The sequence below is a fragment of the Lithobates pipiens genome, unplaced genomic scaffold (genome assembly GCF_037356315.1).
Source record: "Lithobates pipiens isolate NorthernLeopardFrog02 unplaced genomic scaffold, aLitPip1_a1.2 Scaffold_16, whole genome shotgun sequence".
Lineage (NCBI taxonomy): Eukaryota > Metazoa > Chordata > Amphibia > Anura > Ranidae > Lithobates > Lithobates pipiens.
In genome coordinates this window covers 215919011-215937302 of record NW_027507748.1, presented here as the reverse complement: position 1 = coordinate 215937302, position 18292 = coordinate 215919011, and the positions used below count along the sequence as shown (strand labels likewise).

The following is an 18292-nucleotide window of genomic DNA, read 5'->3' as shown; positions in this document are numbered from 1 at the left end:
GTTCACAGCAGGGCGCTCCAGCGCCCAGCAAGAGTCACTTTGAGGGCTTACAATGTTGTGGCAAAACCAACACCTCGTTCCGCCATTTCTGCAGAGCATATAGGGCAGGCCCCTACTTTCAAACATCCAACTTACAAACATCTCCTACTTGCAAACGGAAGGAGACAACAGCAAGTGAGATGAAAAAAGATGGACGACAAAACAAATTATACAGGGGTGATAACCCTTCCCTATGTTTTCCAAAAAGCTTAAAAATAGTTTTTTTGACTGGAGCTACACTTTAAAAATGTACCAGTTGAAAATTACAAACAGATTCAACTTAACACAACAAACCTACACAGTCCCTGTCTTGTTTGCACCGCCTGTATACTGCTGTTCTGAGTATATAGGGCCTGGGGGCCACACGCATTTCCTTTTTTTAATATGGGTACAGGGTTCCCCTTGATATGCGTACAAGACCCAAAGGGGCTGGTAATGGGCAGGGAGGGCTACCCATGCCATTTTTCTCAATGGTTTTCAACCATATTGCAGGAACCAGATATAACATTAAAACCGCAAGTAGTTTTCAATGATGTTATTTCTGTTTAATGTAATTTTGTGCAGGGACTGTTCTAAACACGGGAAACACGTGGCACTTCACAGGCATACTACAGACACCCCTCAGGCACCATATTTAAAGGAATATTTCACTTTTTTTTTTCACTTTAATCTTAATTAAAATCAGTGCTCCCGCCAAAACGGCCATTTTAAAAAACATTTTAGGCATTGACCCATGTCCCTGGGGCAAGAGCCAGGTCCCCAAACCCTTTTTAGGACAGTATCTTGCATATTAGCCGTATTAGCCTTTTAATTTCGAAAGTTCGAGTCCCATAGACGTCAATGGGGTTCTAAAGTTCGTTTGATTTTGGGGTCCGTTCGAAAGTTCTGGTGCGGACCGAACCGGGGGGTGTTCGGCTCATCCCTACTGGACACCATTAGGCCTAAAGGGGCCTGGGACTTTGTTACATTAATATCAAACCTCTTCTGTCATGTAGCTGCCCAACCCCCTGTTTTGTGAAGGTCTTCCTATAACATCATGTGCTGAATTAATTTCCTTGGACAATTTGGTAGCACCAAATTGATGCTTTTATTTTAAATCCTCTATATCAATAATAAAAAAGTTGTACAACATTTGTCCCAAGACAGAACCCTGGAGCAGATCACTCACAATTTTAGACTATTCAGAGAATAAGTGGTTGGAGCATCCATGAAACCACTTTCCTATCCATGTTCGTACAATTTCATTAATTTTAACAGACATTTTATAGGTTAAATATTTATGAGGTGCAGTGTCATTTGTTTTAGCAACATCTAAATAAATTACATTCAATACAAGGAAAAGGAGGGTAAGCCTGTTTCAAGGCCCCCCTTTTCCTATGGGATCGTGCCCCCTCACTGAATTTGAAGGCAACAGGGGTCTATTAGAAGTCGGGCAGTTAGAACTGAAAAATTCTAGTATAGGCCCTCTGTTTTATGATAGGTCAAAATGGGTCAGATGACCTCATGGAAGGTTCCAGAATGTCTGGGGGTCAATATATAAGGGCCCTCCTCAATAGATCCGGTGCCAGTCATCAGAGGGAGGACCATACGGCGGAGCTCCAAACCCCCCTTAAATAAAATTAATTTTAAATACGAAGATATTTTAGCCTGAGTGGCTGAGCTGGGTTTAAATGTGTATATAAATGTTAATATTGGTGAATTGGTGAATTAATTTATTCACATTGTGTTTTTTTTAAATAAAAGCAATGGAAATAAGCCGCGGCCAAAAGAAATTGTACAAAAAAAAAAATTATAAAAAATAATAATAATAAAATGTTAAATATATTTTTGGTGTGGTGTTTTCATCATTATTATTATATCATTATATTACATTATGTTCAGGCCATCCTGTTTACGGTTCCATAGTCTTCCACCATCCAATTTCTCACTTAAAGGGGTTGTAAACCTCGTGTTTTTTCCCCTTAATGCATCCTATGCATTAAGGTGAAAAACTTCTGTCTTCTGACTTCTATCACTGAGCCTGTTCATTCCCCCGCAGGAGATGAGCTCTACCTCTCTGACTGGGGGTTCTCGGCTCTTGATTGGATAGATCAAAAACAGCGTAGTCATTGGCTCCCACTGCTGTCAATCAAATCCAATGACGCAGGCGCCAGAGGGCAGGGCCGAGTCCTTCATTCTGTGTCTATGGACGCTAATGCTGGACCCGGGAGTGCACCCGCACAGTAACCCTCTGGGAGAGTGCTTCTCCTATGGGGTTTAATGATGCTGGGAGGAGGCACGAGCACCTTTGGGGGACCCCAGAAGACAATGATCGGGGCCACTCTGCAAAACTAACTGCACAGTGGAGGTAAGTATGATATGTTTGTTTGTTTTAAAAACAATAAAACAAAACAAGAGTTTACAACCCCTTTAATTCCTCATGGAATGATAACAAGTTGGTCTGACAAGAACAGTCTTTGATAAAGACATCAAAACAAAAAATAGTGTAGCGGAACCAAAAACAATAAAAAAAAAAAACGCTGAAGAGGCTCATCAGAGAGCGTAACGCATACAGGTGTGAGGTGCCTCTAATCTAGATGTTTACTCTGTTCACATCATATTTGATGACAAGCATGTTTTTCACATTTGTATGTGAGTATTTTATCCCTGAGTTAGTTTTAATAAATGTTATTAGCAGGGAGCACTATGGTTTGCGTTTGTTTTATATGGCCACACATGACTGAATGAGATCTCAGGAGGAGGTCTGAGCTGTGTAGGTGCACTGTGATGAGGAATCGTGTTCCTGACAAATCCTGAAAGATATTACACCAAGCGTGTGTGACTCTGTAGTGGGGTCTACATAGTGAAAACCCGGGAGGAGATCTGTCTTGTCCAGGAACACCAGGAGGAAGACTTTTTTTCCTGAGGCATCCTGAGGGATAAAAATCACAGGCGTGTGTCACTCTGTAGTGGGGTCAACTTTTTGAAGTGAGCAGGCATTCCAGCTAGAGGTGGTGGCCATTGAAGTCACTGTAAATCTATGAACTGTCACTGAAAGTTGCACAACGGTGGAGTTTTGTTATTTGGACTTGATTTAATTGTTTTTGGTTGCGTTACACTATATATTTTGTTTTGGTTCTTATATTAAGAGTCGCATGTGGATACACTCTAAGTGGTGTTGGCAGCAATCACATTTAGCCTATTGGTAGACTAATTACATTGATTATTTTATTTATATATTGATTTCACACATATATTGAGTATTGTTCTTATTATATATTTTTTTTACTATTTTTGATAAATCCATGTTGGTTGTCACTCATGATACCTTTATGGCAGGAACATATTTAAATAGTGTTTCTTCCCATTCCCTCAAATACCTTACATACTATTGATGTTAAGCTGACTGGCCTGTAGTTTAATGGTATACATCTCAATCCTTTTTGTAAATTGGTACCACATTTGTTCTACATCAATCAACTGGTACCATTCCAGTCAGTAAGGTGTCTTTCAAAAAAATGGAAATAGAGGTTTGGCTATACCGAGCTAAGTTCCCTAAGGGCCCACAGGTGTAAGCCATTAGGACCTGATGATTTGTCTAAAGTAAGTTTCTTTTGTGCTTGGTTTTCAGCCAGTGGTATCTTCACTGAAACAACAGTAATATTTAACCTGGCTTTTCCATCTGTAAAAACTGAAGAGAAAAAAATAATTTAATGTATGTACATTTTCACTGTCATTTGTGACCAGCTATATTAAAAACTAAATATTTGGATTTGTTCTTCTTGCTGTAGCAATGTGTTTCTCATGTTCTATTTCATCTGCCCTAATTGCTCCCTTGCATTTCTTGTTGCATTCCTTGTAAATCTGGAATGCTGAGGGTATACTTTGTACTTTGTACTTTTTAAAGGCCTGTTTTTTGTTTCATTTATTTGTTTGTTTTTTACACTAGAATTTTGCCACAGGTTTTATATTTGTTCTTTTATGTTTATTTCATCTTTGAAACACTCCCACTTATCTTGTGTGTGCTTTGTTGCAAATATTTGGTCCCATTGAGTGTTTTGTACAGTAGGGATCACAGCTTATTGAAATTAGCTTTTTTTTTTTATTTAAAGTTCTTGTCATACCAACATGCCTATCTTTTTTGTAACTTATGGGATTACTATTGCCCAAGCTGTCACTTACTTGCAAATCTGTAATGAGCTCTGTGTTGTCTGAAATTAGAGCATTTTTTCCCTTGTTGGGGCTTCCACTATTTATTCCATAAAATTGTTATGCAATATGTATAAGAAATGACAAGCCTTTGTTAAATTTTCAGTTCCATTTGCCAAATCAATATCTTAAAATTTATTAAAATTGAACCTAAAAATAACATTGCCCTGCTTCCCACCTATTTCAGTCTGTAAAAGGAGCCCAGACTTTTCTTTGGGCTTATAACATACTCCCACATGTCATTTACCATTTATTGCACTCTTATGGAGCTCCAGCTATAATGACTCTGCACCATCACAACTCTCAGTTATATCATCTCTCAAATTTACTTCCAGAACGCTCTTCACATAAATGCATACCTGTTCTACCAATTCTCTCTCAAAAATACAATGTACTCCTTGATATTAGCAGCCCAATCATGTGAGCTGTCCAACCAGGTTTCTGATATTCCCATGCAGTCATAGTGCTTCTTGAATAACAGAAATTCTAGCTATTTTATTTTGTTTGCCAGGCTTCTTGCATTCGTAAATGTACATTCTAATGTTAATTTTTCTTTAATATTCTATTGTTACTTATTTTTTAGCTATAACTTGATTCTGCTACTGGACATACCGTATGTGAGACAATTTCTCTGCTTTCCAGTTTGAGCCCCGCTCCCCCATTATTGCACCTGGCTGCTGGGTGTGCTGTGACGGTATTGTTCTTAAACTTAGGGAAAAAAGATACACGTGTCCTACATCTAGTTTGTGTAGCCCTACCACCATTAGGTTCTACAGGACCTGCTCGCCCCCTAATACCACCATGTGTAGCACCTCTGCCTTTTATAAATAGTTTTTACCGAAACTATAATAGGTGGGTGAATACATGGTGCTTTGGATGCACACTGTTAACTACACAGCAATGCAGTGGTATGCCATGTACAAAGTGCTGCTCTGACAACTGTTCAGCAGCAAGTGTATACTGCACACCCACTATTTTAAATCTGGCAAAAAAAGTTAAATTAAAGAACAGGACTTTAATGAAATCACAAAAGAATAAAAGGCTGTGGCTCAGAGACTATAAGGCATGGTGCTTATACACAAAATTGTTCTAAGAGGGACATTTAGGTCCATGAGACTGTGAACACAGGAGTTATACAGGGGTATGTAGCCCACCATACTGCAATCCACAGTATAATATTGTATAGGACTGTATCTATCCCTAAGCTCTCGCTACAAAAATTTGTCAGCTTGGGGGTGGGGCCTCCTTGCTCTGCACAAGGGGGGGCACCTCTCCTCTCATTTTTGTACTCGCCAATGGCTGGGACCAGTTGGGGCTGCATCATGTGATAATCATGTGATAACTCCAGCTTAGAGATGAGCCGTACACTGTGTGTCGTAGTGCAATGTACAGAGTCCTTCTGTAAAACTTTCTGTCCCATGTCACTACACAACTTTGCTCAATAAATGTTGCATGTAGGAGGGACAACGCTGAACCTATAGCCTCTCCACCATTCCAGCATATCTCTACCACCTCACTCCCACTGACAGAATGTGGTCCCCCCTGCACTAACGTGGACCTCATGCATGTACATAATTAACTCATTCTCTCTCCCGTACCTTACGGCTGGGAATGACCGCTAGAAAGGGAGCCAGAATAGCGTCCCCCTCACTACCAGAAAACCTGTTCCCCAAGCCAGGTACTGCTTCTCACTGTCTGGTTGCTATTTATACCTACCAGTTCATGGTTACCCAATAGCAGCTACTCTGCTGCTCCAACTCTCCTGCTGAGTTAACCCTTTATGGTGGCCTTCAGTGGTGGCGGAGCAGAGTATACAGCCCCAGCATCACGGGACAGAGTACATGCCTCCCATGGTTAAACAAAACCAATCTGCCCCCACCACTATCCCCCTCCTCGTCATTATACAGGGCCCTTTCCTCAAAACTACCCCCCATTGTTAGGATCCCCTCCCTCATACTAACCCCATAATTAAACACAGAGAGGTTATTTGTTTAGGGTAGAGAGAGGCAGGGAGGGGGGTGTTTAGGGTGGAGAGGCCAGGACTGGGGGTGATTAGGGTGGAGAGGCGGGGGGTGGAGAGGCAAGGAGGTTGGGATGTTAAGGTCGGAGATGCGGGGGGGGGTGAAGAAACCCCACAGCTGCCAGTCACTGCCACACACACTACTCAGTAGCACCAGATCAGAGCTGGGGGGAGGGGGGCCTGGCTCCCGGCAGAACACAGTACTCACTGTGGAGCAGTCATACTCGGTTTGCTGCTCTGCAGAGGAGGTGGGGGAAGCATGATGTCAGGAGAGAGAGAGACATGCAGGGAGGGGGGAGTAAATACAGCAATCCTCTCCAATCCCCGCAATCACGTGGTGCTCTCTGGTACACTGCCAGCTCTGTGTCCATCCATCCTCTGCCACTGTGATCCTCCCCGCCTCACATCAAAGGGTCTCAGTCCTTGACTCCCGGATAGTTGCAGTCAGGTGTCTGGGGTCCGCACTCCACAAGTCACTGTCAGTGAGCCTGCCGGGAAACTAGAAGTCACGTGGCAGTGCCGAAAAAGCACCACCCAATCACCCTCCGGTCCTGGCCAATAAAAAAGGCAAGACAGGAGCCAGGGCAAATCGGTGGCGAGTGGGAGTGTGTGCGGGCACACGGCTTGTGCCCTGCACACGCCCTAAACACAGGCAAATCAGCTTCCCAGCTTGCAATCAGCTGATTGCAAGCTGGGAAGCTTCCCATAGATTGCCGTGTGTCCGGCACCCGGACACTCTTAAAGTGACCCTTTTTTTTGTCAATAGCTTGGGGGGGTGGGGCGGCGGCCCCAGGGCGCCCCCTATGGACGTGCCGCCACTGGTGGCCTTCCTCCTGTACCCAGTGTGTGCTTTACAGTCCATGAACATTCAATTCTCTAACTAGCTATTTCTCAGCTGCCGAGGCATACCCTTGCAGGTAGAAGTCCATTAATGTCCTTAGCAGGTAGGTTCCCTTAGGGTGATGGTGATCAAGGGTTGCTCTGGTTTACATCTTCGCACTGGACCTTTTTCTATTTTCCCATGTGGTCATGTACACTCCTCAAGCCCAGCCTTCCTCCTAATTTATATGCTGAACAGGGTGGAGTGCAGAATTAAAAAGGCTTGTAAAATCGGCAGAACCAGTATTATCCCTTTCCCACCCAGGTAGCCAAGACTCTCTACCTAGCAATGGCCCCCCTTGTAGACACCTGCCTACAGGCTTTCCCTAACCAAGAGGCTGAGTGGTCCATTTTTTTTTCTCCAGATTATTGGCTCTCAGAGAGCAATTTGTCCAGAGACAAAGGTTATGAAGTGCATTATAAAAGTTTGGATGCAGATTTTTCTGCCATAAATTTGAAGTTTTGTAAACTGTGAAACCATGATATCTGCTTTGAACCCAAGGTGGGTCCAGACCTGAACCTTATTCTTAGTAGTGAGTTAAAAAGAAAAAAGTAGCTATAGTAGCGATAATAATAGTAATAACCACCAGGATATTTTATATAATGACATGTATTACTACCAACCTCAGCTGTCGTGAGGTTTTAGCTTAGCAAATTAACCCCTTTATTCCTAATGCAGTCTTCCTGAAGCTGTAAAAAAGGATGGGCTGTAGTAGAAGCTCTGAGGCCAATAAATCTTAACTGCTGAGACAGCAAAATAAAACAGATACAACTAAAGGGAACTTAGTTGGGCGACTTTGAAGCCGGCCCTGTGTGAACCGGCACTAAGACCATGGTGAATGAATTTACCTACCCTCTAACAGAATATCGGCAGAAAGAAATTAGGAATTTAGAGATTTGGGAGAGGTTGAGATCAATAAAAGTTCAGCTTTAAGAATACAAAATTTCCCAGACACAGGGAGCTTGGTAGTGCAATATACTGGGAGAGGTGAAGGCAAGAGGGGGCGCTGGAGCAGCCACTAGCCTGATAGCCGGTCAGATGTCCGCTGTAGTGGGAAAGGCATGCATCCACCACTTCCTATGCTGCCATACCTCCTGGAAGACACTGCAGCGTCAGGTCTAGTCCACACTGGTATCATTTTTTTTTTTCCCTTATGTTAATTTGAATTATAGCGTATGTAATATGTTTTCTATTAATATATATTTACACTACTATAATACATAATCTGTTTTTTACGAATATTTATCTACACTATTAGAACACACAATATGTATGTAAATATACTTGTAGTTTTATTTTTTTGGGGGATATTTAAAAATCTATGTATTATATTATGTTTTTTTTTAATTATATTTGTATATATGTTCTATAATGTAGTAGTGGGCGACATGCCAATACTGGTGGCTATGGACATATGGGGAACATCGTGCGGCCACCCAGCGTCACAGGCACTGCTCAAGCCTGTGACGCTGGGCCTGTCTGAGCGGGAGATGGTTTTCGTTCCACTCCCGTCGGTCAGGGCTATGTGCTGGTGCCTGTCCCGCTTGTTCCCTGCGCACTGCTCATGCATTCCTTTGTGTTGCGCAGGCGTGGGTGACTGTTGCGGACGCATTCGCGCAAACACATATGACCGGTCCGGATGACATTATGTCGGCGTTGCCGCTGATTGGTTGACTATGGGCGGGATGTGTGTACAAAAACGCCCCGCCGGCGTCTCTTGTGGAGGATACTTTGTATCAGATATCGTTTGGTTCACACGCTATGTTATATGGGATCCCAGATTAGGTATTGTATTTGGACTTAATTGTTTGCCTTGGTTCCATCTTCTTTTATGAGGACATCATGGCATCTTTTGGCTTGATACATTCTTTTGTTTGCCATCCTAGACTTCAGACTACCTTTTATATATCGACGCCTGGCCGTTTTTAGAAACCCCTGCCTAGGTGATCTCTCTGCGGTTATATACAGCTTCTTTACTATTTGTGCTTCTATCGCCATGGATTCATTAGACTTGGCTGCATTCATAACCTTGTGGTGAGTGTGTGGTGCATTTTATGTGGCTATTTATGTCCCTATATAATACATTTTGGTGTTGTTTGTGGGAACTAATGGCCTTCTATATATTGTTTTTACTTATATTTCAGAATACTGTTTCTGGGACTTCCCAGTATGTAATATACTAACCCTGTGGATTTGGTTCCTATATATAGTATATACAAACATTAGGGGATCTGTTCCAATTTGATTTTCCGGGTTTATTGGATATTCGTTTAGCGATTTCCCATATACTCAGTAAGTGACTGTTGGATAACATTTGGTCCATTACGATACATTTTATATTCTTTCTTAACCCTTATATAATTTCTTTTGTCTTTTGTTACACACGCCCCTATGGTGTTCCCTCCTTTAATGTCCTTTTATACACTGGTGTCTGCCTGTTTCCTAACTAATTTAATTTATTTCTTCTATATACCCTTTGATGTGTTGTAGCACATGTGTACTGATGAACATTTTGGTATTACTTAATTATATTTTGTGTTTCATTTTACTAGTCAGTTATAATAAGCTCCAGAAGAAGCGTTTTTTGAGAGACGTGAAACATGTCGAGCATAACATCGCCACTCAACCCTCATTGATGTTCCACAACTTTTGGATTACCCATTATTTCACCCTTTGGATGAATATGTGGTTGCTCCACTAACACAGAGTACTTATATTACATATAAGTGGTAACACAATTGAGGCGTAATTTGATTGGATGTCTAATGTTTTTTATGTATTGACTATTGTTTTGATGTTTTAATGTTTTTGTAAATAAAAAAGATTTTTTTTAACTATTCAATTGTTCTAATTCGTGCCTAGAAAGTCCATAGCCCACCAAATTCCTTTTTTCCTTAAACTTTAAATGTAGGACGTGGCACGTTTTGATCTCTCTCTGTATCCACCAGACTACACGGTGTGTTGATACAACAAAATTATCTAGTATAACATCTTAAGTTGCAGCTTGTTCTCTATTTTTCCATTTTGCTATTAGTGCAGTTTTTTTTCTTAACCATATTAGTGCTGGAAAATAATGGTGGCCACACAAAATATTGACACTTTGGGCCCAATGTGGACATTTTCAAATAGGGGTGTACTCACTTTTGTTGCCAGCGGTTTAGACATTAATGGCTGTGTGTTGAGTTACTTTGAGGGGACAGCAAAATTACACTGTAATACAAGCTTTACACTCACGACTTTATAGTGTAGCAAAGTATAATTTCTTCAGTGTTGTCACATGAAAAGATATGATAAAATATTTACAAAAACATGAGGGGTTTACTCACTTTTGTGAGCTACTGTATACCTGTAAATTCAGAAGCAATCCTGCCTAAACTCCAGGGTGATACAAAGAAACACAAAATAACTGTCAATTTCCCTCGGTCTGGGGCTCCATGAAAGGTCCCACCTCGTGAAGTTTCAATGATCATGAGAACGGTGAGTACTTAACCCAGAACTACACGAGAGAATCTGGCCAATGATATGAAGGCAGCTGGGACCATAGTCACCAAGAAAACAATTGGTAACACACTACGCAGTGAAGGACTGAAATTTTGCAGCACCTGCAAGGTCCCCCTGCTCAAGAAAGCACATATGCAGGCCTGTTCGAAGTTTGCTAATGAACATCTAAAAGATTCAGAGGACAACTGGGTGAAAGCGTTGTGTTTTGAGACCAAAATTTAGCTCTTTGGCATCAAATTGTCATGTTCGGAGGAGGAGAAATGCTGCCTATGACCCCAAGAACACCATCCCCACTGTCAAACATGGAGGTGGAAACGTTATGCTTTGGGGGTGTTTTTATGCTAAGGGGACAGGACAACTTCACCGCATCAAAGGCACAATGGATGAGAACCGCCTTTCCTCAGCCAGGGCATTGAAAATGGGTCATGGATGGGTATCCCAGCATGACAGTTACCCAAAACACGTGGCCAAGGCAACAAAGGAGTGGCTCAAGAAGAAACATATTAAAGTCCTGGAGTGGCCTAGCCAGTTTCTAGACCTTAAGCCCATAGAAAATATGTGGAGGGAGCTGAAGGTTCGAGTTACCAAATGTCAGGCTCAAAACCTTTATGATTTGGAGAGGATCTGCAAAGAGGAGTGGGACAAAATCCCTCCTGAGATGTGTGCAAATGTGGTCACCAACTACAGGAAATGTCTAACCTCTGTGATTGCCAACAAGGGTTTTGCCACCAGGGACTATGTCATGTTTTGCAAAGGTGTCAAATCCTTATTTCACTCATTAAAATGCAAATCAATTGATAACTTTTTTGAAATGCGTTTTTCTAGCTATTTTTGGTGTTATTCTGTCTCTCACTGTTAAAATAAGCCTACCATTAAAATTATAGACTGATCATTTCAAGCACGCAATAGGAAGATCATGAGAATAGAGGGGAGGAACCGGTGTCCTGTACTGTACTGCAAGAATGATAACTTGTCTGGTCCACCAAACAATAGTGGAGTAAGCCCTTGTACACACGGTCGGAGATTCCGACAACCAAATCCATCGGATTTTGTCTGACGGATCTTGTCCGAAACTGTTGCATACACACGGTCGGACAAAGTTGTCGGAAAATCCGATCTTTCAGAACGTGATGACGTAATTTCGTTACGATGGGACTACGTTCAGGCTAGTAACCAATAGCTTTGATCTGAGCATGCGTGGCACTTTGTCCAATCGGAATTCTCTACACATGATCGGAGTATGTCCGATCGGAGCATTTTGTCGGAAAAAATTTCCGGCAAGTTGGAAAAGTTGGTCCGACGGATATTCCGACGGAAACAGTCCGATGCAGACCACACACAATCGGAATATCCGACAAAACGCTCCGATCGGACACATTCCGTTGGAATCTCCGATCGTGTGTACAAGGGCTAAAAAGCAAGGAGGGGACTGCAAAGAGGGAATCCAATTGTTTAAATGGAGGCATTAGCTAAGAAATAAACTCTCATAGCACATATCATGTCAAAAGAGTTGGGAGGTATTTCCTTGGGCTGTTTTAGAGCAGGACATAAAAATGGAAGGGCAATTTCCTGCTTGAGGTGGAAGACAGAGACCATCCTAAAGGGTAACTCCACTTTTGTTGGGGGGGGGGAAATAGCAACTAGAAAAAAAATAATATAGATATAATATGGAATATTATAACAATCGCGATACAAGTCATATTGTAATTGAATGTTATTAAAAATTACCTTTCCTTTTCAGTCTGTAGCCGCTGTAATTTTCTATAAATGCAAAGCAATATGGCTACATGGAGTTGTTCTGTACTGAGAATGCGTACTAACCACTCCCCAGAAACATAATTTCCTGCTTGTGTGATTGGCTCACTGATTTTCCCAGAAGTCTGCCTAAGATACAAGGCAGATTTCTGGCATCCCCTGCAACAAAAAAGTTTTTGGTGAGATATTTCCAATAGGATGCAGGCCCAGCAGCTTTCCTCATTAGTGCCCTGCAGCTGCCACAGCTGGCTGATAATTATGAAATCACTCCCATTAGACTCACTCAGTCAAGAGACACAGACAAACACACATGGATTTCTTCAGAATAACAAAAGGTAGGAATCTGCAACAAAGGTTGATTTAATCTTTGCTATGTACATAGATCACCCAGAAGAGAATGTTTTTTTCTCAACAAAAGTGAAGTTACACTTTAAGAAGAAGGTTTTAGGCCTCAAGGCAACCTTGTCATTGTGCAGAAGGGCTCCTCAGAAACCCTCCACATGGAGGTAATAGCAATAAGAAAACCACCTTGCGAGTGAGGTCAGGCAAAGTAATATTCCTAATAGGTTCTAAGGGCAGCTTCTGAAAAGTCAATAAAATAATAAAGTCTGAAGACAGAGGAGCGTGTACGGGGGAAATATCTGTGCGACATGCTGAACAAAGGCCTTAGGGTTTCTGAAACATTATCCTTTAATGGAACCCAAAGCCAGATGCTGATCCACAACAGACTAGAGAAAGGACAAAATACATCCCACATAGAACTTTCTAGGACAATAGTTCATTGACTCTAAGAAAAATTAGGCCTTCCAGGTGAGATTGAAACTTAGTAAGACATTGATTTCCTAGCTATAGGGAAAGGGGAGTGGCTATCCTCAATAAGGCCAGAAATTCTGCCCATGAAACCTGACATTGTGGCAGAAAATATCTCTCTATAGGAAAAGGAAGCTGGTGTAGCAGACTGTTCAGCAGAATGGTCAGAGGAAAGCAGGGAGTAAGATTGGGAGCAACCATCAATTAAGAGAGTAGAAGGGTCCTGAGCTGAAAAACTACCACTCCATTGGGGCTAAGTGCTGAGCCTGAGAGTTCATCTGACCCTTTCCTTTCTGATCTACTATACTTGTGAAATATTGTCCCCAGAGGGGATACTCACCTCTTCTGCTGTGGAGAGGTAGGGGGAAGGCCTCAGTACCAAGCACTTGAAAGTGGCAACTTGTGAACAAGCACAGTATATCTGTGTGAAACGCGTTAACTTTGGTCCTGTTTTACTTGTCTGGCATGCTACAATAAAGAATTTCTACAAGAATTTACTTTGTTCCAGTGTGTGGCCATCTCTTCTTCTTACATACAATACAATTCTTACATACATAATTCATACACACCTCAAAGCTTTTGGTGGTAAATGACACCTTGGGCATGAAATTTTAAAGGGTTTTAGCCCTGTACTAACCGTTGAAGCTTCTGCAGGCAGGATAAAGGGGGGGGGGGGGGGGGAATATATCCCATTCTGGCTTCACCCTCCACAATTGGCATACCCCCCACAAGGTTCCTCAGGGACAGGGCTTTTTACTGGCAGACCACAGCCCTGGATCTCTAGAGCACCCTGCAGCTAAATCCAAGTATTTCCCTATGTACCAAGGAATGCACCCACACCAGGATCCACCGAGTGTTAACATTACAGGCCAGTCCCATTTCTTCGATCTGATGGAGTCCAGACTCATTCGATCTTATTAATATCTTTTTATAAAAGTGAGGCCTCCAGAACTGAACACAATTCTAAATTAAGTCTCACTAAAGATCGATATAGGGAATCAGGGCAATCTTCCTCCTGCTGGTGATCCCTCCAGTGATGCATCTTATAATTCTATTCAATTTTTACCACTGCCTGGTTACTTTGCAATCATCTGATATAAGTACCACCAAATCTTTTTCCTTTGTAGTGCTGGTCAAAGCTGCACCTCCAATATTGCATTCGATCAGGGAATTATTTTTTCCCCAGGTGAATTATGTTACATTTAGAAACATTGAACTGCAGCTTCCACTGCTTTGACAAATCTTCCAGCAATGCCAAATCATGTAACATGTTACAGAAACCTCAAGGGATATCAACTCTACTAGGTTTACACTATTTGCAGATCAGCTTGCAGCGGGGGGTCTGGTGCATTCCTGTTCACCGTTTCAAGGGCGAATCAGGTCCGAATTTTGGACCCTTTTGCAGCATGATCTGTGGCATGCTCTGCTCATAAGGCAGGAGATGAGAATGAGGCTCAGACAAATAAGAGGATTATTTATAAGCGATGACGGGTAAAGATGCCCACGCCCCAGAAGAAGTCCTTGTGGTGATGAAACCGATTAGGCTGAGGTGTTAATTTCTGTCATCGCATTTGGTTGATAGCACACGAGTGCTAATGTGCCCATATTACACAGTTTTTATTTTGCTGGTATGTAAGTGCATTACTTTTAATAAAGCCCTGTTATGACGTCAAAATAGTGTGAAATCGTATCTCTTTGTTGGGGTATGCTATTTGGTGCTTTGGCTTGGAACAAGAGGAGTTTTGATTTCTCCACTTGCTGCCTGGAGCGATCTCCCTTGTCTTCCGTATTCTGATTACCAAACTGTGATGGAGCATCTGAGACACAAGAGCCTTCTTTGACACCCCACCCCCCGGTAATAGATGGTTAATGCTCTCTGGTAGGGGAGCACATTCTTAAATTGGTGGCTTAATCACAAGGTGGAGGATTCTGCTAGTGATTCAATGGTCAAGATACCTGTTCACTTATTCAATGTTATGAGACTCAAACCCGCATCCAATTTGCATACAGTAAGTGTGAACCCAGCCCTACATATCTTTGTCTCATTAGTATAAAGACATAACCTTACCCATCAAACCTTTAGTTATATTACTTACAAACAGATTGACCACTTAAGGACCGCCTCACGCCGATATACGTCGGCAGAATGGCATGGCTGGGCACAATCACGTATGACCGTGGCACCAGCGGACCCGATTGCCGCTGGCGTCCCGTGATCGGGTCACAGAGCTGAAGAATGAGGAGAGGTCTGTGTAAACAAACCTCTCCCCGTGCTTCCCTATGTGGCTGTCACCGATAGTCCTTCCCTATAAAAGGGAAGAGACAATCAGTGACGTCACATGCCAGGCCACACCCCTACAATAAAAGAAAAAACACATAACGTCATACATAACACTACACTGCCCCCTAGTGGTTAACTCCTTCACTGCCAGTGTCATTTACACAAATCAATGCATTTAAATAGCAATGATTGCTGTATAAATGACAATTGTCCCAAAAATGCGTCAAAAAATGTCCGATGTGTCCTCCATAATGTCGCAAAAATCGCTGATCGCCGCCATTACTAGTAAAAAATAAATATATTAATAAAAATGCTATAAAACTATCCCCCATTTTGTAAACGCTATAACTTTTGCGCAAACCAATTAATAATCTTTAATTGCGATTTTTTTTTACCAAAAATATGTAGAAGAATACGTATCGGCCTAAACTGAGGAAAAAAAAATGTTTTTTTATATATTTTTGGGGGATATTTATTATAGCAAAAAGTAAAAAATATTGCATTTTTTTCAAAATTGTCGATCTATTGTTGTTTATAGCGCAAAAAATAAAAACTGCAGAGTTAATCAAATACCACCAAAAGAAAGCTCTATTTGTGGGAAAAAAAGGACCCCAATTTTGTTTGGGAGCCACGTCGCATGAGCGTGCAATTGTCAGTTAAAGCGACGCAGTGTCGAATCGCAAAAAGGGGCCTGGTCCTTTGGCTGCAAATCGGTCCGGGGCTTAAGTGGTTAAATAGAACAGGACCTAGTACAGAGCTATGTGGTACACCACTAGTGACTGCTCCCTGTTCCGAATGAACCTCACTTACAACCAAACTCTGGTAGCTATTGTTTAGCCAACTGCATATCCAGTGAACCACGCAAGGTTTAAGTCCTAGCTTGTAGAACATTTATATTAGATCAATTATGTGCAATTGTATCAAATGCCTTGCTAAAATCAAGATATGCTATGTCCACAGCACCTTCCTTGTCCAAAATATTAGTGACTTATTCAAAAAATTCAATAAATTAATCTCACGTGATCTGCTCTCAGTAAAGCCATGCTGCTTTGGGTCCAGCAAATTGTGACTTTTTAAGTGATCAATGATCCTTCTTTTTAGGAGTGATTCCATTAACCTGACTACAACAAATGTTAACATCACTGGCCTGTAATTGCCAGTTTGTACCTTGCTTCCCTTCTTGTGGATAGGTACAATATTAGCTGTCCAGCAGGTATGGGTAATGGTCCAACAATTATCCTTAAGTTCTCGTAGAACTCTAGGATGAATAAAATCAGGAACCAATGCTTTAACCTAGCCAGTTCCTCTGTTACCTGTCTGTAGAAAGCCTGAAAATGGGGAGAAAGCTGTGTGTGCAATGAGGTGCACATTTCATGGGGAAATGGATACCATCAAGTGAAATGTGTATGCTGGACTGCAGATCCCACTGGCAATAGAATACTATGAAGGGAGCAGTGTATTCTGATACACAGGCTTCTAAAAAGTGTAAGTGCTATGAATTATGGCTCAATTCACATAATTTTTAGGTTTCTATATTCTATAAGAGATATACAATCATAAGGGCGTCTAAAACAATAGTATAATTTACACACCCTGTAACTTCTGCTCAGAAATAAAGTTTTTTTTATTTGTAGATGTACATCAAATACAAATTGACTGGAGTCAATCACAGGTCTATGACAGATTTTTCCTGTTAAATGAACAGGGTGAGAATTTGGTACTGTGAGTACCAACCACTTTATTCAGTTAGGGCTCATTAATCAGTCACAGCAGGCACTCTTCAAACTTATTTTTTTTTAAACCAACTAGATGGGTCTATTACATATTCTGGAACATTGAAAGAGGCCTTCATATTGGCTAACATTGGAAATGCCATCTACAGATCACCCTTCCAGATTGTAAAATTTTGAAAAAGAAAACACTTAAATAGCATCACAAAAGCACATATCCACACAACCGCCCTTATTTGTTTAGAGGCCATCATAAAAATCACCTCCCTTCTCACATATTCTACAAATCGTGTGTGAGGTACATAAGTCTGGCCATATCTATTTCCTTATTTTATTCAGTTGTCTAAAGCAATCCTAGTTTCATTTTTCAAGCCGGAAAGTCAGTTCACCAATCAAGAAACTAGTTGGCATCCATAAATTCCCAAGGTTGCACACGTTGGTACTATTGCATCTGAGTAGTGTCCATTCTATTATGTTCACACCTATGAAATTCCAAACGCCAGAAAATAAGGTGTGCATTATTCAGCATCCAATTTATTCTGGATTTTGAGCATGAGCAGATGCCTAGTCATTGGTCAAGACATTTGATCCAGTGGTGGCATGGAAGCAGTGGTTTCTATGCCTCCATGTTCTTTATCCTAGACATTATGAGGTACGTTGCTCTGCACAGACTGCTTTAAAAGCAAGATGAGTGGCCATTAAAATATGGTCAAGCCTTTCTAAATAAAGGGTATCCACCCTATATCCTACACACTTTCTCCTGTCAGGGTTAGCTGGGCCGACATTGCACTTGTCCTTCAGCAGAATCCTCATCGTCTGATCCCCCATCACCAGATGCTGGGCCCCCTCCACTGAGTCCTGTAATTCTGTAGCCCATGTTCAGAAGCATTACTTCTAGTGGGTCAGCATTCATTCTCCGCTGGTTAGCTTGGCAGGCACCCTCCATATCCTGCACCACTCGCTTGTCAGTGCCTTCGCTCTGCAAACAGAAAAACAGTAAAGTTTGTAATGTGGACAGTATTATATAACAAAAAAGAATTAACAGAAGAAAATATTTGTACACTCTGAGAATTCCACCCACCAACATG

The 18292-nt window shown here is 41.6% G+C and overlaps 1 protein-coding gene across 2 annotated transcripts in view; it reads right to left on the bottom strand.

Annotated features, from left to right (window-relative positions):
- Positions 1-17080: 17080 nt before the first annotated feature.
- Positions 17081-18292, bottom strand: part of WDTC1 (WD and tetratricopeptide repeats 1) — a 91504-nt gene continuing 90292 nt past the window's right edge. For both annotated transcript variants that reach the window (XM_077481020.1, XM_077481019.1), the window contains exon 16: positions 17081-18183. In XM_077481020.1, coding sequence (XP_077337146.1) covers positions 17974-18183 — 210 coding nt within the window. In that variant the 3' untranslated portion in view covers positions 17081-17973. The remainder of the gene's footprint in view (positions 18184-18292) is intronic.